Source organism: Mobula birostris, chromosome 10, assembly GCF_030028105.1.
Source record: "Mobula birostris isolate sMobBir1 chromosome 10, sMobBir1.hap1, whole genome shotgun sequence".
NCBI classification, from domain to species: domain Eukaryota; kingdom Metazoa; phylum Chordata; class Chondrichthyes; order Myliobatiformes; family Myliobatidae; genus Mobula; species Mobula birostris.
In genome coordinates, this window is record NC_092379.1 from 103,112,087 (window position 1) to 103,134,447 (window position 22,361).

The following is a 22,361-nucleotide window of genomic DNA, read 5'->3' on the forward strand; positions in this document are numbered from 1 at the left end:
ATAGGCCAAAGTCAGTATGGTTTCCTTAAGGGTAAATCTTGCCTGACAGGGGAGGGAGGGAGGGAACGTCGACTCAAACCATGAGAGGCCTGCATCGGGCATTTTCATGTCTTACTAGGCGCAGATTGGAAGGCTGTGTGGGGTGCCACTCCTCGCACAGACACTAGAGCAATGCGTGGTTAAGTGCCTTGCTCAAGGACACAAACACGCTGCCACAGCTGAGGCTCGAACTAGCGACTTTCAGATCACTAGACGAACGCCTTCACCAATTGGCCACGTGCCCAATTACCTGACAAATCTGTTGGAATTCTTTGAATTCCAGGATAGACAAAGGAAAGTCAGTGGATTTTACTTGCTTGGATTTTCGAAAGACATTTAACAAGGTGCCACACATGAGGCTGCTTAACAAGGTAAGATCCCATGGTATGACAGGAAAGATATTAGCATGGATAGAAGATTGGCTTACTGGCAGGAGACAAAGAGTGGAAATAAAGGGGGCCTTTTCTGGTTGGCTGCCAGTGACTAGTGGTGTGCTAGAGTGATCAGTGTTGGGACCACTTCTTTTCATGTTATCTGTCGATGATTTGGATAACAAAATTGATGGCTTTGTGGACAAGTTTGCAGATGATACAAAGATAGGTGGAGGGGCAGGTAGTGTTGAGGAAACAGGGAGTCTGCAGAAGGATTTGGACAGATTGAGAGAATGGACAAAGAAATGGCATATAGATTAGAGAAGTGTATGGTCATGTACTTTGGTAGAAGGACTAACGGCATAGACTATTTTCTAAATTTTTCTATTCTATTTTCTATTTTCTAAATACTGACAAAAACGTTTATGAAATGTGAAAGATTTTCTTTGCTGTACTGTATTTCATTACACCTCTCAATTAGTAAATAAAATCAAAAGTATGTGACTTTCAATTTTCATTCTAAATATTCAAAGTGTGCACATTACAAGAAAAACATTAAAAGTGCATGCAGTTTTCAGGCCGTGTAAAAATGTTATGCTCAGAGCAATAATTGGTCTGCGCAGCTGTAAAGCAAATTAGAGGGAACATTGGAAAACCACAATAGGAATATTGGGAGTAGGTTTGGGCTCCATATCTGAGAAAAGATGTGCTGCCATTGGAGAAGGTCTAGAGGAGGTTGATGAGAATGATTCTGGCAATAAAAGGGTTAATCTATGAGGCATGTTTGATGGTTCTGGGCCTGTACTTGCTGGGGTTTAGAAGAATGAGGGAGGATCTCATTGAAACCTATCAAATATTGAAAGGCCTAGATACAGTGGATGTGGAGAGGCTGTTTCCTGTAGTGGTGGAGTCCAGGACCAGAGACCACAGCCTCAGAATAGAGGGAAGTCCACTTAGAACAGAGATGAGGAGGAAATTCTTTAGGCAGAGTGTATTGAATCTATGGAATTCCTTGCCACAGATGGCTATGGAGGTCAAGTCTTTGGATATATTTAAAAAGGGGGTTGATAGGTTCCTAATTAGTTAGAGCCTCAAAGGTAATGGGGAGAAGGCCGAAAAATGGGTTTGATAGGGACAATACATCAGCCATGATGGACTGGCAGAACAGGTTCGATGGGCTGATTGGTGGAATTCTTCTCCTTTGTCTTATAGCCTTATGGTCACAAAACCCACATAGGAAATGTGGTGTTGGCATGAATTGTCAGGAGCAACTAATTCCACACTCCTTTATACTGACTGTCTCAGTACTAATAATTACAATACTTCATAATTGGTAAAATGGAAAATGGAGGAAATACTGTGGCAGCCAGTAGTCCAGCTGCAACAGGATTAAGATGAATGAAATAGGTCAGACTTGGACCGGACTATTAATCTGTGGAACATTCCAATGGAGGGAACAATGGGAATAGCAGAAGGTTTTGTAAACAAGATATAAAACTTTACCAAACCCAAGAAAAGCATGAGAACCTAGAATCATAGAGAGAACTTAGGAAAAAAAAAACTCATCAAAGGGAATCCCAATTCCAAGACTCAAAGAACAAAGTGAAATCACAAGCATTGGGTATATTTAAGGCAGAGGTTGACAGGTTTTTGATTAGCCCAGGCATTACAGGAAGAAGGCAAGAGAATTGGGGTTGAGAGGGATAATAAATCAGCAATGATGGAATGGCAGAGCAGACACAATGGGCTGAATTACCTAATTCTGTTGCTGTGTCATGGTATTATGGTCCAAGGTTCCAGCCTTGACTAAATTGGTAGTACATTTTCCTCTGAAAGTTGTGGGTTAAGCCTCAAGCAAATAATACGAAATACTAAGAGAGTTCTACATTATATTAAAAGTTGTATTTTGAATGAGACTTGAATGAGGTCAGTGCCCTTTGAAGTGCTTATTAAGGTGGTAGCATTTAAGAGAAAATTTAACCTTCTATATCTGATCAGATTTATTATCATTGACATGTTTTGTGGCAGCAGTACAGTGCAAGATATTACATAATTACTATAAGTTGCAATAAATAAATAAATAGTGTGAAAGGTGAATGACAAGGTTCTGTTCATAGACTGTTCATAAGTCTGAAGGCAGAGGGATACAAGCCATTTCAAAAGTGTGACCTTCATGTTCCAATATTGCTCCCTGATGGTAATAATGAGAAGAGGGTACATCCCAGTTGGTGAGGGTAGTCACTGATGGATGGATGCTGTTGTATTGAGTCTCAAGACTGTTTGATTCAGGAATGTTTAATGTCATTTCCAGTACACATGTATAAAGGAGAATGAAATAATTGTTACTCCAGATACGACGCAGCACAAAAAATACACAATAATATAATACAATAATTTTAAACATTGCAATTAATAGAAATACATAAGATAGTGTAAATACATAGGTTGACTGTATGTCCATAAAGTGACTCCAGGTACAGAAGTGTCTGTATATAAGGTGACTCTGATAGGAAATGATAAAATAGTGGAAGAGTGGGTGAGTGGGTGGAGGTTTTGATTAGCCTAACTTAGGGGAAAGAAACTGTCTCTGAGTCTGGTAGTCCTGGCATGGATGCTACTTAGCCTCCTCCCTGATGGAAGTTGAAAAAGTAGTCCAATATCAGGATGGGTGGGATCCTTCATGATGTTTCTGGCCCTTTTCTGGAACCTTTCCATATACTGTATATATCCTTGATGGTGGGTAGGTTGCTGCCGGTGATGTGTTTGGTAGCTCTGACTACCCGTTGTAGAGCCTCCTTGTCCACTGCAATGCAGTTTTCGTACCATGTAGTGATGCAGCATGTTAGGATGCTCTCTACTGCACATCTGTAGAATGATGTGAGTATAGGTGTGCATAGCCAAGCTCTCTTCAGCCTCCACAGAAAGTAGAGAATTGGTGAGCTTTCTTGATTGCTTAGGATGTGTTCTGGGACCATAAAAGGTTATGCGAGATGTGCACTCCCAGGAGTTTAAAACTGCTTGCAGTTTCCACTGCTGTGCCACTGATGTAAAGAGGGATGGCCCCTCTTTAAAAGATGTCTTTGAAGGTGGGAAGACTGGTGTCTATGATAAAGCTGGCTGAGCCTGCAACCTTCTGTAATCTCTTTCAAACTTGTGCATTGAAGCCTCCGTACCAGGCAGTGATGCAGCCAGTCAGAATGCTCTCCACGGTACAAATGTGGAAGGTAGAGCCTTTGGTGATATCCAAAATGCCTTCAGATTCTGAATGAAATATAACTGTTGGTGTGCTTTCTTTGTGATTACATCAATGTGTTGGGCCCAGGCTAGATCTTCTGAGATATTGATAACAGGGCCTTGAAGCTGCTCACCTTTTCCTCTAATGAACCCTCAAAGAGTATTGGTCTTTGCTCTCCCCACTTCCCCTTCCTGAAGTCCACAATTAATTCCTTGGTCTTGCTGACATTGAATGCAAGTTTATTGTTATGACACCATTCAACTAGCCATTCTATCTCGCTCCTTGTCACCATCTGAGATTCTGCCAGCAACAGTGGTGTAATTGGCAAATTTATAGATGGCCTTTGAGCTGTGCCAGCCACATGGTCAGTAGAGCAGTGAGCTATGCACACATTCTTGAGTTGGGCTTATGCTGATTGGATTGACTCTGGAAGCATGTTCAAATTCTTGTAACCGTTATTACTTGCTTTTTCATCTTCTGTTTGCACTGAATAGTATTTTATTTCAATTTCACATGTTCATCTTGTACCTGTTTTTCTCTTAAGAGTAATTATCAAGAGGGTACTTTCATGTTTCTGATTGCACTTTCAGAAATAAGCATTTGTTGAAATTTCAAAGTAATTTTTTAAAATCAACGTACATACAGTGGTGCTATAAAGTTTGTGAACCCTGTAAAATGTTCTCTATTTCTGCATAAATATGACCTAAAATGTGATCAAATCTTCAGGCAAGACCTAAAACTAGATAAGGAGAGCCCAATTATATAAATAACACAAAAACATTATACTTCATTTATTTATTGAGAAAAATGTTCCAGTATTACATGTATTTGTTGGAAAAAGTATTTGAACCGCTGGGGTAATGAGTTCTACAAAAGCTATTTGGAGTCAGGTGTTCCAATCAGTGAGATGAGATTGCGGGTATGGGTTATAGGGGTATACTGCCCTATAAAAAAAAAGACACACAAAGTCAGGTTACTGACAGAGCATGCTCTTCTCAAGAAAGATCTATTTGATCAAGGCATCTGTACCATGCCTTGATCAAAACAACTTTCAGAGGACCTTAGAAGAAGAATTGTTGGGACGCTTGAAGCTGGAAAAGGCTACAAAAGCAGTTCCAAAGAACTAAGTTCATCAATCCACAGTAAGAGAAACTGTCTACAAATGGAGGATACTCTCCCTAGAAGTGGGCATCCTGCAAAGATCACATCAAGAATACAATGTACAATGCTGAAGGAGGTGAAAAAGAACCCAAAATTAACAGCAAAAGACATGCAGAAATCTCTAGAACTTGCTAAAATCTTTGTTCATGTGTCCGCTGTAAGAAAAGCACTGAACAAGAATGGTGTTCGTGGAAGGACACCACAGAGGAAACCATTGCTCTCCAACATCCACTGCTGCATGTCTCTCAACTTTTGCAAAACACCACCTGGGTGTTTTACAACACTTCCGGGAAAATGTTCTGTGGACAGATGAAAGAAAATTTGAACTTCTTGGCAGAAATGCACATTGCTATGTTTGGAGGGAAAAAGACACTGCGCACCAACATCAAAACCTCATTCCAACTGTGAAGCATAGTGGAAGGAGCAACGTGGTTTGGGGCTGCTTTATAGCCTCAGAGCCTGGAAAGCTTGTAATTGTTGAGGGAACAATGAATTCAAAATTGTATCAAGACACTTTACGGGACAATATGAGGGTAGCAGTCTGTCACCTGAAGCTTAATAGGAGTTGGCTAATGCAAATTCCTCCAAGCCAATATGCAGGACTGGAAACATTTGGTTGAAGTTATTGCTGTACAAGGGGATCACACCAGTTACTGAAAGCAAAAGTTCACATACTTTTTCCAACAAATACATGTAATGTTGGATCATTTTCTCAATAAATAAATAAGCAAGTATAATGTTTTTAGTGTTATTTATTTAATGGGTTCTCTTTATCTAGTTTTAGGACTTGTGTGAAAATCTGATCACATATTAGGTCATATTTATGCAGAAATAGAAAAAATTCTACAGGGTTCACAAACTTCCTAGCATCACTGTATCTGCTACTACATGCTACCTTGAGTTTCATTTTATTGCAGGCATTCATAGTTGAACGAAGAAATACAATATAAATAATGAAAAACTATATACAATGTGCAAAAGAAGACAAACTGCAAACACAAAAAAAAGCTTAAAATATGAGCTGTAGAGTGCTGGAAAGTGAGACCATAGATAGTGGAAATAGTTCAGAGTTGAGGTGAGTGAAATTATCCACGTTGGTTCAAGAACCTGATGGTTGAAGGGTGATAACTGTTCCTGAACCTGGTGGTGTAGGTGATGTAGCTCCTGTACCTCCCCTTCAATGGAGGCAGTGAGAAGGGAGCATGGCTTGGATGATGGGGGTCTTTGATGTTGATATTTTCTTGTGGCTCTGCTGTTTGTAGATGTGCTCAACAAATGATGGTTTCCTATGATGGTTTGCATCGCATGTCTTGATATCCTAATCTTGATATCCAAGGTTACCTGAAAATTGCTGGACAATTATTGAGCACTTAGGTGCTCACCCAACAAGGCACAACTTCCTGGACACTGAGAACAGTTCAGACAGCATTGGATCCCTGCTGCGAAACAGATCAGCTTATAGAACTGTCCTTGAAATACAAAAACACTTGGAATCCATTAGGGAAATAATAATTAAAACTTGAAATAACTCTCTACTATTTAACTTCCTTGGCAGTCCCTTGGGATTAAGAGTGACTTCAGTAGAAGAACAAGCTTTTCACTGTTCCTTTGTACATGTGACGATAATAAACCAATTCCAATTCCAATTAATAGAGCACTAGAAAACAACATTATCCTTACAAAATCATGAAACAACAAGCAAACTGATGTCTGCTTCCTCTCCCATTCCAATCACTCCTGCCAAAGGGTCTCGTCCCAAAACATTGATTGTACTTTTTTTTCCATAAATGCTGCCTGGCCTGCTGAGTTTCTCCAGCATTTTGGGTGTGTTGCTTTGATTTCCAGCATCTGTAGATCTGCTCTTGTTTCCAATTCCAATTGTGATTTTTGAACTGGCTGAAAAGCTAATGTGGGACTCTCCCACAATTAGAACAAGTGGTAGCTGATAGTCAGTTACTTGAGTTGCTTGTGCAAGGCTATGTGTAGTCCCAAAATATGACCTTGGTGTTCCCAGTATCATCCTGAGTGCTGTTTCTCTACTTTGACCGTGTGGGCCAGAGATCCGAGGAGTCACTGAGAATATTACATTCCTTTATGAAGGCTTTGAGTATAACCTTGAAACTTTCCTCTGGTTCACCTGATAATTTATTCCCATGATGGAGTTTGAAAAAGGATGTCTCTTTCAGAAGTTGGGTGCCAGACAGGTAAACAACAAAGCCTGGCCTTGCATAGCTGACTGGGTGCAAATAAGACCTCAGTGCTGGGAAACATTGATCTGGGAGAGGAGGCTGACATCAGTTTGCTTGTTGTTTCATGATTTTGTAAGGATAATGTTGATGCTGTTTTCTAGTGCCCTGAGGCACTTGTTCTTGGTAGTCAAGATTTCTGAAACATAGCACTGGGCAGGGATTGATGTTGCCTCGTAGACCTTGAGTTTGGTGGCAAGTGTGATGTCTTAATCCTCAAGAACCCTTTTTCACAATCATTCAAAGTCACTGTTGGAACATGAAGGTGGTGATGTATTTCATCACGCGTTGGCTAGTTTCGCCAATTGGTGTTTCCAGAGACATGGAAGATCATCTGTGTTTTTCACAGTCTCACATAAAAACGTACACTGCAAAGCTCAATTTGAAACATTGAAAATAACTTAAATAATGCTCTACTCTTTTTAACTTTTTGACACTTGATTTCATTTTTATTGTAGCTCATAAGAAACTGATTATTCAGTTAGCGGAAGGGAAGCTGAGTGTTGAGCTGAAAAGTAGTGAAGCCAATTGGTTTCGAAAAATAGGTGAGAATGTATTGTTTAATATTAAACACATACCTTCAAATATTGGTGAAATACTATTTTCCAAGGCAGCAGCCTTTGATACTTTAACTGACATTTTCTTTTCCAGTGCATTTCCTGGATTTTAGATGTAGCATTGAATTGTTACAAAGTCCATTCACTTAATGTTATACTTAGTGGTAAATAATCTCAGTGCATATTAATGACCAAAGTTTAAAGTAAACTTATTATCAAAGTACATGCAGTTGAAGTCAGAAGTTTACATACACCTTAGCCAAATACATTTAAACTCAGTTTTTCACAATTCCTGACATTTAATCCTAGAAAACATTCCCTGTCTTAGGTCAGTTAAGATCACTATTTTAAGAATGTGAAATGTCAGAATAATAGTAGAGAGAATGATTTATTTCAGCTTTTATTTCTTTCATCACTTTCCCGGTGGGTCAGAAGTTTGCATACACTTTGTTAGTATTTGGTAGCATTGCCTTTAAATTGTTTAACTTGGGTCAAACGTTTTGGGTAGCCTTCCACAAGCTTCTCACAGTAAGTTGCTGGAATCTTGTTCCATTCCTCCAGACAGAACTGGTGTAACTGAGTCAGGTTTGTAGGCCTCCTTGCTCGCACACGCTTTTTTAGTTCTGCCCACAAATTTTCTCTCGGATTGAAGTCAGAAAATGATGTCAAATCTGGTTCATCCTTGGGAGCAATTTCCAAATGCATGAACATCTGTACAAACAATAGTACGCAGGTATAACACCATGGGACCACGCAGCCGTCATACCGCTCAGGAAGGAGACGCCTTCTGTCTCCTAGAGATGAATATACTTTGGCTCGAAAAGTGCAAATCAATCCCAGAACAACAGCAAAGGACCTTGTGAAGATGCTGGAGGAAACAGGTACACAAGTATCTATATCCACAGTAAAACGAGTCCTATATCGGCATAACCTGAAAGGCTGCTCAGCAAGGAAGAAGCCACTGCTCCTAAGCCACCATAAAAAAGCCAGACTACAGTTTGCAAGTGACAGGTTAAAGAACCAGCAGAAATGGAAAACACCTTGGAGTCTGGTATTGCTGTAAACTAACAATGTTTATTAGTAACTACGCAATACAGTAATAAAATTCAGATATATCAAACAGGTTAGCAATGAGTGTGGAAATATAAAAACCAAGCTTTTTCAAGCCTGGGGATAAATGAATACAGTCTTACGATGTTAAGTAAAGTTCAGTTCAGGTCGTGGTATTGAGTTGACTAGTGATGGAGAGAGAGAGAGGTGTCTAGTTCTTCAGGTGAGCTGATGCCGTCGATCTTCCCGTTGTCCTCCGAAACTTCCAAGTTAGCCAAACTTGACCAACTTAAGAGCACTGTCTTCAAGTGATAGTCTACCAACCCAGGCAGGGGTTAGACACACAGGTAGACTCCACAGGGTCGCTCTTTCATGCACTAGTAACCACAGATCGATACCTCGTAATCGATCCACAGTCCCACACTCGTGGGCACCTAAACAGGATAGTGGTAACTTCACCACACCTTAGTGCATCTACGTGACCTGTGAAACAAGCAATTACGCTAGTTTAAATACTGTTATGCTGAACGCCAACTGTCCAACAAGTAGCTCCTCCCTTCTCTCTCTGTAGGAACTCAGAAGTTGGCAGTGTCCTTGCAAAAGTGTAAACACGCTGCAGAGAAACCATAACACCATCTCCAAGCAAACTGTGAGCAGTCTTTGCCTCTCTGTCTCTTAATAACAAGATGTGTGTGTTGTACAGCTCTCTCTCTTTTTAGAGGCACAGTTCATAAGGGATAATTCAGGATCCCGTCACAATATATTGAAGCAACATCTCAAGACATTAGCCAGGAAGTTAAAGCTGGGTCACAAATGGGTCTTCCAGATGGACAATGACAATAGACAATAGGTGCAGGAGTAGGCCATTCGGCCCTTTGAGCCAGCACTGCCATTAACTGTGATCATGGCTGATCATCCACAATCAGTATCCAGTTCCTGCCTTATCCCCATAACCTTTGATTCCGCTATCTTTAAGAGCTCTATCCATCTCTTTCTTGAAAGCACCCAGAGACTTGGCCTCCACAGCCTACTGGGGCAGAGAATTCCATATATCCACCACTCTCTGGGTGAAAAAGTTTTTCCTCAACTCCGTTCTAAATGGCCTACCTCTTATTTTTAAACTGTGGCCTCTGGTTCTGGACTCCCCCATCAGCGGGAACATGCTTCCTGCCTGCAGCGTGTCCAATTCCTTAAAAATCTTATATGTTTCAATAAGATCCCCCTCAGCCTTCTAAATTCCAGAGTATACAAGCCCAGTCGCTCCAATCTTTTGACATATGACAGTCCCGCCATCCCGGGAATTAACCTTGTGAACCTACACTGCACTCCCTCAATAGCAAGAATGTCCTTCCTTAAATTTGGAGACCAAAACTGCACACAGTACTCCAGGTGTGGTCTCACCAGGGACCTGTACAGCTGCAGAAGGACCTCTTTGCTCTTATACTCAATTCCCCTTGTTATGAAGGCCAACATGCCATTAGCTTTCTTCACTGCCTGCTGTACTTGCATGCTTGCTTTCAGTGACTGATGTACAAGAACACCTAGATCTCGTTGTACTTCCCCTTTTCCTAACTTGACTCCATTTAGATAATAATCTGCCTTCCCGTTCTTACCACCAAAATGGATAACCTCACATTTATCCACATTAAACTGCATCTGCCCACTCACCCAGCCTGTCCAAGTCACCCTGCATTCTCATAACATCCTCCTCACATTTCACACTGCCACCCAGCTTTGTGTCATCGGCAAAGTTGCTAATGTTACTTTTAATTCCCTCATCTAAATCATTAATATATATTGTAAACAGCTGCGGTCCCAGCACTGAACCCTGTGGTACCCCACTGGTCACTGCCTGCCATTCTGAAAGGGACCCGTTAATCGCTACTCTTTGTTTTCTGTCAGCCAGCCAATTTTCAATCCATGTCAGTACTCTGCCCCCAATACCATGTGCCCTAATTTTGCCCACTAATCTCCTTTGTGGGACTTTATCAAAGGCTTTCTGACCCCAAGCATACCTCCAAAGTTGTGGCAAAATTGCTTAAAGACAACAAAGTCAAGGTATTGGAGTGGTCATCACAAAGCCCTGACCTCAATCTGATAGAAAATTTCTGGGCAGAACTGAAAAAAGTGTGTGCAAGCAAGGAGGCCTACAAACCTGACTCAGTTTCACCAGTTTTATGTGGAGGAATGGAACAAGATTCCAGCAACTTACCGTGAGAAGCTCGTGGAAGGCTACCCAAAATGTTTGACTCAAGTTAAACAATTTAAAGGCAATGCTACCAAATACTAACAAAGTGTATGTAAACTTCTGACCTACTGGGAAAGTGATGAAAGAAATAAAAGCTGAAATAAATCATTCTCTCTACTATTATTCTGACATTTCACATTCTTAAAATAAAGTAGTGATCTTAACTGACCTAAGACAGGGAATGTTTTCTAGGATTAAATGTTAAGAATTGTGAAAAACTGAGTTTAAATGTACTTGGCTAAGGTGTATGTAAACTTCTGACTTCAACTGTGTATCTCACCATGTAAACTCTGAGATTCATTTTCTTATGGAAATACTCAAATCCTACAACCATAATAGAGTCAATGAAAGACTGCACCAACAGGATTAACAACCAGTGAGCAAAAGACAGCAAACTATGCAAATACAAAAATAAAGAAAATAAAGAAATAATAATAATGATAATACTAATAAGTAAATAAGCAATAAATATCGAGAACATGAGATGAAGAATCCTTGAAAATGAATCCATACATTTTAGGGACAGTTCAGTCATGGTCAAGTGAAGTTGACTGAAGTTATCCCCTCTGGTTCAAGAGCCTGATGGCTGAGGGGTAATAACTCTTCCTGAACCTGGTGGTGTAAGTTCTGAGGCTCCTGTACCTTCCTGATGACAGCAGCAAGAAGGGAGCTTGACCTGGGTGGTGGGGGTCATTGATAATGAATGCTGCTTTCCTGCGATGTGTAGATGTGATCAGTGATGGGCAGGGCTATGATGGATTGGGCTGTATCCACTACCCTTTGTAGGATTTTCCGTTCAAGGGCATTGGTGTTTGCATACCAAGTTGGGATGCAGCCAATCAGTATACTCTCCACCACACATCTAGAGAAGTTTGTCAAAGTTTTAGATGTCATGCAGAATCTTCACAAGCTTCTAAAGAAGTTGAGATGCTGCCATCTTTATATGTAATTGCACTTGCAGGCTGAGCTCAGGACATATCTCCTGAAACTATAACACTGAGGAATTTAAAGTTGCTGACCCTGTCCACCTCTGATTCCCCCGATGAGGACTGGCTCAAAGACCTCATGTTTCCTCCTCTTGAATTCAATAATCAGCTCCTTGGTCTTGCTGACATTCAGTTAGAAATTCTTGTGGTGGCACCACTCAGCCAGATTTTCAGTCTTCCTCCTATATTCTGATTCATCACTACCTTTGATTTGGCCTATGAGAATGGTTTTGTCAGCAAACTTAAATATGGCATTGGAGCTGTGCTTAGCCACACTGTCTTTAATGTACAGTGAGTAAAGCAGGGGGCTAAGTACACAGCCTTGTGCTGCGCCATGCTGATAGAGATTGCGGAGGAGATGTTGCCAATCCGAACTGACTGTGGTCTGCAAGTGAGGAAATCGAGGATACAATTGCAGAAGGAGGTATTGAGGCCAGGGTCTTGAAGTTTATTGATTAGTTTTGAGGGGTTGACACTATTGAATGCTGAGCTACAGTTGATAAAGTGCATCCTGATGTATGCATTTTTACTGTTCAGTTGTTCAGGGTTGAGTGAAGAGCCAATGAAATGACATCTGCTGTGGACCTGTTGCTCTGGTAGGCAAATTGGAGCGGATCCACTCACTTCTGAGGCAGGAGTTGATATGTTTCATCACCAACCTTTCAAAACACTTCATCACTGTGGATGTAGGTGCTACTGGACGATAGTCATTGAGGCAGGTTATCATGTCCTTCTTAGACACTGATATAATTGAAGCCTGCTTGAAGCAGGGGGGTACCTCAGATTGCCTAACTGAGAGGTTAAAGATCTCGGTGACCACTCAGGCCAGTTGATCACTACAGGTCTTTAGTACTTGGCCAGATACCCCATCTGGGTTAGATGCTTTCCTTGGGTTCACCCTCTTGAAGTATGCTCTCATGTTGGCCTTAGACTGATATCTACGGGTCAATGGAAGCCGTTGGTGTTCGTGATGGTTCCTCTGTGCTTTGACTGTCAAAGCAAACATAGAAGGCATTGACCTCATCCGGAAACAAAGCCCTGTTGTCACCTATGTTGTTTGATTTAATTTTGTAAGAGATGATTGCATTCATGTCCTGCCACAGCTATTGAGCATCCTTTATTGTTTTAAATTCAGTCTGGAATTGCTATTTTGGCTGAGGGATGGCTTTCTGGAGAACTTACCTGGATCTCTTGTAACTTGAATGCCTCTGTTTTGGCTCTCAGCAGGTTGTGGATCTCATGGTTCATCCAGGGCTTCTGGTTGGCGAAGACTAAATGATTCTGTGGGAACACACTCATCTACGGCTGTTTTTAGAAGGTTATGACAGCCATGATGTATTCATTCAGATCTACTGATGAGTTTTTGAACATGGCCCAGTCCACCGACTTGAAGCAATCCTGTAGCCGCTCCATTGCCTCCCTCGACCACCTCTTTGTTGTCCTAATCTTTGGAGCCTGGCTCTTTAGCCTCTCCCTGTATGCAGGTAAAAGTGCAGCCAAATGATCAGACATGTACCAAACATTGGTGGATGCACAGGAAACTAAATTCTCCTCTGATTGCTAAAATTCTACATGCAAATACCACTGCTTGTACTTAAATGTTCAGGTCTATTGATGTTAATGGAAGTGATTGGATTGGATGTGAATTTATCTGTTGAACTTTGGTGACCAGAGCTTAATTTCTTCCCATTAGTATTTAGCATGCCACTTTTAAATACAATTTTCCTCCCATATCCCATGAAACTTCTCTGGAATGTGTGCATCTTGTGTGTCCACATTCAAGAATAATACGTACTTTTTTTTTATGAGAATAAATTTATTGTTGCATCAGCCACTGCTGTTGTACAGCACAGAAATGGGCCTTTCAGTCTAACTTATCTGCACTGACTGTGATACCTGTCTACATTAATCCCATTTGACCATGTAAGGTTCAATAGTTCAAAGTACATTTATTATCAACATATGTACGGTATACTATGTACAGCCTTGAGATTCTTCTCCTTACAGGCAGCCACAAAACAAAGAAACCCAATAGAACCCATTTTAAAAAAGACCGTAAAACACTCAATGTGGAAAAAAAGAATAAGTTGTTCAAACAATAAAAAGTAAGCAAGTAACATTCAGAACTAAAGTTCATGAAAGTGAGTTGACAGCCATGAAGCCAGTCATCACTGCAGCTGGTTAAGGAGCCTATTAGTTGCAGGCCATAGACTTAGTTCAGCATGGAGATGAGTAAATCTTGACAAGCAACAAGCTGAACACCATGTATCATTTGCTTCTGGCCAAAACCCCCTGATCTTGTCAATCTGGCCTAGCATTTAAATCAGCCAAAAACTGACTCATTCTTCACTCTTGGACCTGGACCTTGCTGCTTCAATACACTGCCGGGCCTGGGTCCTGCCGCCTTAATTCAACCTTTCCAATCTGGCTAGCGCTTCTATTAGTCAGACACGGGCTTGCTCCTTGCTTTTGGGCCCAGGCCGTGTTGCCTCGAATCTGCCTTGCCTTAGCTTGCCTCACCTTGCTTCGGATCTGAGTATCCCTCTGGTCCTTTCCAATTGAAATTCTTTTCCATGTTCCTTTTAAATGTTGTGATTGTATTTGCCTCTACCCTCTCCTCTGGCAGTTTGTTCCATATAACCATCACCCTCTGTGTGGAAAAACTTGCATGTCGTTTGCCAATAAAAATAAAACCGGAAGGGAAGATTGTATTTTTATGGAGGCACATTAACTGTAAGTGCTGCAATCAGGAGGAATGCCAAAGCACATGAGAAGCTCAGTGGACCAGGCTGCATCTATGGAGAGAAATAGGTAATCGATGTTTTGGATAAAACCCTCCATCTGGTCTGGAGATTGTAATTTTATATTCTCCATTGCATTTTTATGGTATCCACAAAGTGCAGCTCGCAACATGCATCAAAATAACGTACTCTGTAGGCTTTTCATAAAACGATTAATGTTTGTGAGAATATGCTATGATAACACACATACAACAGCTTTTGTTTAACTTCAGCCCTGTTGCCCTTTGAACTATGAGCAGTTTAGTGAGTATGTAATAGGAAGAGCTTGACCTGGAAGAGTTTCTCACAAAAAACCTAAATATATGAACATTAATCTATGACATGATAATCAACAGTTTAAAAAAAATTACAGTAACAAACCAAAACTGACTTTTAAAAAAAACATTGTAAATAATATCAATGTGATTTATATTTATAAGCATGGAATTCGGCTCTACAGTGTGAAGACTGCCCAGCTAGAATGAGAGAATTCTTCACTCTTTCTTACCAGGTGTGTACTATGTCTTGAGTATTTTATGGCATTCCTTTCAGCAGAATACATTTTCTAATACTCTATAAATAATTTACTAAGCTTTTAAAAATAAGGAATTAGTGTTTGCAAAGTGGATTTACGTATATATAATTTTTAAAATGTTAATTTGATAGGATGTGGATGTCACTGATAATGCTAGTATTTTTATCCGTCCCTGATCACTTCTGTGGTGGATAGAGTAAAGTTTTAAAAGAAAAAGATGACATTAACAAATTTTCTTTATTAGCAAACTGGGTGTCAATTCATCCAACACATAGCCATTGTCTTTGTTTCAATGTTGTGTCCATGACTTAATTACAATAATTGTGTATATGTTATTAGAAATACCAGAAGCCCAATCTATTAACATAGCATAACTAGTTCAGTAGTTGGTCCTTAAGGAGTAATATAGTATAGAACCATTTGATTGAGAGTCTGTAGTTAAGATAGATATGCTGAATGTGTAATTTGAAATGCTTTTGATTTTCATAATGACATATAGTGCTTGGTAATTTTCTGGGTATGCAGACCTCAAGCTGCCTTTACTCTGTAGGAATCTGCTCCCAATAATGTAGGTACAATCTGTCACCTTTTTGCTGCAGAAATTGTTGCACAGGTCAGGTCCGGTGTTGCACAGGAATCAAGTTTTTGTGCTAAAGAACCTGGGTCAGCACTTGAGCCCAAAATCTTCTGAGTGAAGATGAAAGCTGCGCTTAGTTGATTAAAATCTAATTACAAGATCTGATTCCATGTCAGTTGAAGTAAAAAGCACAGATTTGCTTCCGTCTTTTTGGCCTCCAATACCAGAACTAAATTTTTAATATAGATCAGTCACCTAGAAATAATAAAATTGAATTGTATTTGCCATTAGTTTTCACAGATGTTATCAATTGATAAGACCATTTTGGTTGGACAAAAGACTTGCTTACTAATGGCGGCAGCGGCTAGTCTGGAGATTGGTCGAAAAGCAACAATTACTCCGGAGCAGGTGATGCAGCTTATGTTTGTCAGTATCATCTCAGTTTCATAAGATATAAGAGGAAAAACAGGCATTTTGGCCCATCAAATCTACTAAGCCATTTAATCACAGCTGATTTTTTTTTTCAATCATCTCACTCCTTCTCCCTGTGACCCTTACTCCCTATATGTGTAATGCCCTGGTTAAGATTTCTACTGCATGCATTTAGCATTTCATTTTAGCAGTTTTCTGTAAAAGCAGTGTGTCCTGCTGGTAGAATATTTTGGTTTCAATTAAGGTAAGAAGCCCTTCTGTTCAACTTAGGAATGTTGTGTCAGCCAATCAAGAGGGTGGGATCTGGAGAAAGTTCTAGAGAGAGCGGGTCTGAGAGAGATTTGTGACAGATAGTAGTCTGGTTTGGGGTCTTTTTGGCGGAGGCTGCAGAGCAGGGTACCGCGAATGCTGTGGGAAGGAGAGTCCCCATTGCAAGAAGTGCTTTGTGCAGATGAATGGCTCCAAGGAGGAGAGCTAATACTCCTGAGAGCGAGAGCCAGTTTGTTCGAGATTGACTTCAAGGGAAGTTTGGACTGTGGCTGGTGCTTTCACACAGATAGTAGGTTTGGTACTGAGAGTAACAGCTATACCCAGCTTTTGGAAGAGATGAGCTCCTACGGTCATGTGCATACTTAGACTGGTTTAACTGTAATGGCCCTTTTTTCTCTTTTCTTTCTCTTACTAACTGTTTGATAAAGCTGAAATTAATATATATATATATATATATACACACACTTTATAATTTTATGTGGTGTATGATCTGTTACCTCTTGCTGACTGATAATTGTGCATTTACACAGCATTCACTCAAATCGAGGTTTCTTTAATTGGAACGTCACAACGTTTCTGTTTGGTTGAACCCCAAATTATATTGACCCTGGATGTATATTGTTTAGAAAAGGTGGCCTTCTCACTGCTGAGTCACGAGGCTGTTAACAGTGTTAGCTATCGAGCCAAGTTTGCACACGGGCCCACTGAGGGGATTATATTTGTGGGGACCATTGTCTTGGGATTTTTCACATGCTCTGTAACTGCTGTTTTGGAATTGATTAAGCGGTTTGTTTGTTTAAACCTGTGTTTAAACTAGGGTTGGGGAATGTGATTAAAGTATTTTATTATGGACACTGCAGGGATTAAGGTTTGGTGTGATTCAAAGAGATTATCCACAAATAATGCTTGTGTTCTAAGCAGGGTGGATATCCGAAGTCCCAATAAACTGTTACTGCAGAGTGCTGAGTTCTGTAAAAGTGTTGGGGAAAGTTATGCTGATTGAATGGCATTTTGACCAGTCGGCTGGTAAGGATGTCACGTTAGACCAGACTAGCAGTGACGTGACTAAAGTAGTACTGCCTGATACATTAGAAGATCCTGAAGAGGTGGGATCATGGACAGTCCATATTTTTAGAAAGCTGGGGCAAAGGTACCTAAAGACAAGCTGTTGTAGTTTCTGTGAAGTAAGGGAAAAGAGTTGCCTAATGTGAAAGGTCTAATAGATCCTTCAGAGGCTGATTTAAATTCTGAGCTCGTTTTGGCTATTACAGCACTGGTTAATAAATTCCAAATTGCACTTGTGGAGAGCCATATTTGTCATAGGCTGGGAGTATTCTCTGGAGTCAAGCCCATACCCAGTGGGAAGGAAGAATGTGAAGCTAGGTCTGAGCAGACATCTCAGTTACTGGATCAATAGCAGTGCTGAGATAATATGAAAAAACAGAGACTGGTAGAGAGTTTAAAGGGTCCAGCAGCTGATATAGTGACATTCCCAACGACAGAAAACCCATTAGCCACATCAGCTAATTACTTGCAAGCTCTGGAAGATACTTTTGGCACAGCTGAAAGTTCAGCCAATCTTATGATCAAGTTTAGGTACACATTCTTGGAGGAAGGAGAGAAGCTGCCTGCCCATTTTTCCAGGTTGGAGAAATTGCTGCTTCGATTGTGTCACAAAGGGGGCATTCAACTGTCTGAGAGAAATTGTGAAGAGTGTGCTGTCAGTTGATGTGATTATTCTATGTATTCAAATGACCCGCAAATGTGCCCTCCTCCATCTTTTACCAAGTTACTCAGAGAAGTTAGAGTGGAGGAAAACATGATTGAGAAGCGGAACATTTTCAAAAGCTGAATAGTGTCTCCAGTGGTTCCCTCTGCTGCTAAAGTGAACCCTGATGCCACAGAGATAGAGGTTTTGAGGAATGAGGTGGAAAACTTTTGAGCTGAGCTGATCTGATGATTGTCTGCTAATGTTTCAGCTAAATGTGATACGTCCGTTGCGAAACCCTGCACACCTGTAGGACTTATGACGCAGAGGAGTGCTGCTACAAAAGGTCTCTTGACTAGAGAGGCAACTGGTATTTTCTGTATTAACTGTGGAGAAGATGGACCTTTCAAGCCAGGCTGTGAGGGACAGGAAAATCTTCGAAAAGTAAGGCAGTGGATAATCAAACAGAGAAGAAGCCAAACTACGGAGGGACCCAGTAAAGGAGGGGGCTGGCATCTTGGAGAGGATACATTTTAATCAGTATATCAAGGGAAATACTAGAGTGGAAAACACTATTCCTGAAGGGTTAATGGGACTAGGCTGTGATATGTCCATATGGATTGAAGGTGCTTATGCTAGAGCCATACTTGACGCAGGTCTTCAAGTTACTTTGCTTTATAGATCCTTTTACAACTGGTATTTGATACAATTAGCATTGGTGCTACTCAGTGCCCTTGAGATTGAGGGGCCTAGTACTGATGAGTACTGTATGATGGTTACTTGTTGAAACTGGAGTTTTTGGAAGCAGATGTTGGAGTAACTGAGACTATTGACAGTGTTAGTCTGCCCAGATCTGGTCGCAAAGGGTGGAGCTTCCATTCTTGTAGGAACAAATACTTCTATTATAAGAAGGCTCATGGGAGCATGCAAGGAAGGAAACGGAGAGAACTTTTTGAAAACCTTGTCCATTCGCTCGGTGTTCAGAGATGCTTTTGAGAAGGTGCTAATTCCTCCTAAGCTGGATGATGAGCAATAATGAGGAACTATGTGGTACATCCAGTCTAAATCTTTCATGTTACGTCCTGGAAGAGTAGCTAGAGTGACGGAAACCCCTAAATATGCTGGAATTCCTGACACCTCAGCTATCCAGGTGGATGCTCCTGATGATCAGGAAGAAGAGTCACGTTTACCTGCAGAAGTGCTGGTGAGACTTGAAATGCAGAAATCTTCAGCTGACTACACAAACAGGATGACAGCAATTATCAGGAGCACCTCAGGAAGAGATGTTATCTTCAGACATGGGATGCCAATTATCCCTCTTTTTCCTGTGACGGTGGTGTCTAGTTTTCAAGGAGAAATGGAAGAGAAACAGTCTCCTGGATCGAGGAAGTTGACATCGAAGTCATGCAACTTTGGTGACTCATTCATACCCAAGGAATGGAAAGGAGGTTAATTGAGAAGATGTCTTTTCTACTGATGAGTTTAATGTTGGTTGCTCCAAAAGTACTTGCCATACTATTAGTCTGATCGAGGACACCCCTTTCCAAGAGGTTGAAGATGTTCAACAGCAGCTGCTTAAACTGAAGGAAGCTAAGTTCTGTCATAGGACAGGGGGACCTGAGCTACCAGAAGTAGCATATCCCAGCATGGAAATGGATATGACACTCTGTTTCCCAGGTGCATCCTCTGCCGGCCTAGCTAGGGGTTTCCTGATTCTCTGAGACCTCCTTATCTCATCTTCAGCTTCTCGAGCTTCAGCCAGTCCTTGTGACCTTTTCTCTCTACTAGAGGATGCCTCCCCTTGTCTATCACTCATATCTTCAGGCAGCTCAGGTCCCCCTGTCCTATAACAGAACTTAGCTTCCTTCAGTTAGGAAACCCCTAGCTAGGCCGGCAGAGGAAGCACGTGGGAACATCCATTTCCATGCTGGGAAATGCTACTTCCATTTACAAATGGATAGGGGTCCTGAAACCACAAAATTCATTTCATTACTGTTTTATTAATAATGGTTTAATAAGTTCCACAGTCATGAGGTCATGACTGTTTTTGGTGGGGGGAGAGTGTAATGCCTTGGTTAAGATCTCTACTGCATTTTGGGTATTTCTTTGAGCAGTTTTCTGCAAAAGCAGTGTGGCCTGCCGGTAGAATGTTTTGGTTTTGGCTAAGATATGAAGCTCTGCTGTTCAACTTAGGAGTGTTGTGTCAGCCAATCAGGATGGTGGGATCTGGAGAAAATACTAGAGAGAGCAAGGAAGAGAGAGATTTGTGACAGACAGTAGTCTGGTTTGGGGTCTTTTTGGCTGGAGCAGGGGAGCAGGACAGAAGGTAAGATGCTGCAGAATGCTGTGGGAAGGGGAGTCCCCGTTACAAGAAGTGCTTTGCGTAGATGAGTCGCTCTGAGGAGGAGGACCAGTACTCCTGAGAGAGAGAAAGCCAGTTTGCTCGCGATGGACTTCAAAGGAATTTTGGATCGTGACTGGTGCTTTCATGCAGACAATGATTTCAACACTGTGAATAACAGTTATACCCAGCTTTTGAATGAACTCCAATGGTCACATGCACATTTAGACTGGTTTAACTGTATTGGGCCCTTTTTTTCTCTCTTTCATTTCCCTTACTAACTTTGATAAAGCTGAAATTAATATATATACTTTCTTTATCATTTATTGCAGTGTGCAATGTGCCGGCCGATAATTGTTTATGAGTAGTATTTACACAGCATTTGCTCAAATTGAGGTTTCTTTAATTGGAATATCATGACATTCCTGTTTAGTTGAACCCCAAATCATATGGATTCCAGACGTATGTGGTTTATGAAAGGTGGCCTTCTCACTGTCAGGTGGCTGTTAGCAGAGTTAGCTATCGAGCCAAGTTTGCATATGAGCCCGGTTAGGGATTTTTAATTGAAAAATATATTCTATAAATGCTTATCAACCAAATTAAACAACCATCTCAATTGATACAAAAATATATTACATTAATTTTACAGAAATTTAATATCTAACTTCTCTAAGAGAAGCTCTATATAAATGATTTCAAAGTGTAACTTAAAATTTGCAGCTGACACAAAATTATAGTTAATATAGTGTCAGACTGTGAGATTATAAATAGCGAATGAACTTCATTGTGGATAATTATAGTGAATAAGTCACGCAGCACAGAGTAGGCTTTTTAGCTTGCCATATTTTTACTAAACTTCAGGTACCCACCTACACTATTTCATTTTCCAACACTTGACTGATAACCTTCTATGCCTTGACCAGTTATGTGGACATTTGCACTGTTAATAAATATGAGGGATTCTACCTCACCACCTATCCTACCAGGCCTTGAATTCCAGAGTCCAGTCACTCTGAGTGAGGAAAGAAATGTTCCTCTGAACACCTTTCAAACCTCTACCCATTACCTTAAACTTCTTACTTTTGCTATATCCCTCATTGTTTTCTATACCTCAATCAGATCTCAACCTGAACTTAACTTGCTATTCTTTTGTTATTTTAACAGTACATCAACACTTGACTAAGATTTAGCTTATTAGGAAAAATAGATTCCTTCTGCTTCATCTGGTAAGATTTCCCAGTGAAACAGAATACTTCATCCTGACACTGCATTATTAGACATGCATCAGTTTCCTTAAACACTATTCGCTTAATTATCCTAGCACTTGGCTGGAGCAGCAATCCCAACTATTTAGTGTCTTGTGTTTATAATCTGTAATGTACTATCTAAATTTATAGCTTACTTTTGTTTTTATCTTCTAGGATCTTGTGTCTTTCCTTACCTAAGGAAGCTTCTACAAGACAGGATACATGTGCTTTGGAAATATGTTTTTTGTTTCTCTGGGGTTCCAATTAGTCTCTATGTAGAAACGTATATTCAAAATTGATAGATTATTACATATTAAGGTCATTAAGGAATATTATTTTAGTGCACTGTGGTAGAAGATGTTGCCATTGTCTTATTTAATGGTGGAGTAGGCACAAGGTGCCAACTGTCCTAATATTACTTTTATTGTATTCATATTCTTATGACATCTGCTTGTAAGTGTATATTTATCCATATCCTCAAATTGTTATGGTTTAACTATCAATTAATTATTGTAAGTTCATGAAGATCTCACTGTTGCACACACAGCAACCCGACTGGAACATATGAGGATGTACAA

General features: G+C 40.5%; 1 protein-coding gene across 1 annotated transcript in view; it reads left to right on the forward strand.

Moving 5' to 3' along the window:
- The window catches only part of tex11 (testis expressed 11), a 164,117-nt gene that overhangs the window by 127,910 nt on the left and 13,846 nt on the right, over nt 1–22,361 (forward strand). The window contains exons 22-24 of the mRNA XM_072269761.1: nt 7,511–7,597; nt 15,114–15,184; nt 16,077–16,193. Of these exons, the coding sequence (XP_072125862.1) occupies nt 7,511–7,597; nt 15,114–15,184; nt 16,077–16,193 (275 nt within the window). The remainder of the gene's footprint in view (nt 1–7,510; nt 7,598–15,113; nt 15,185–16,076; nt 16,194–22,361) is intronic.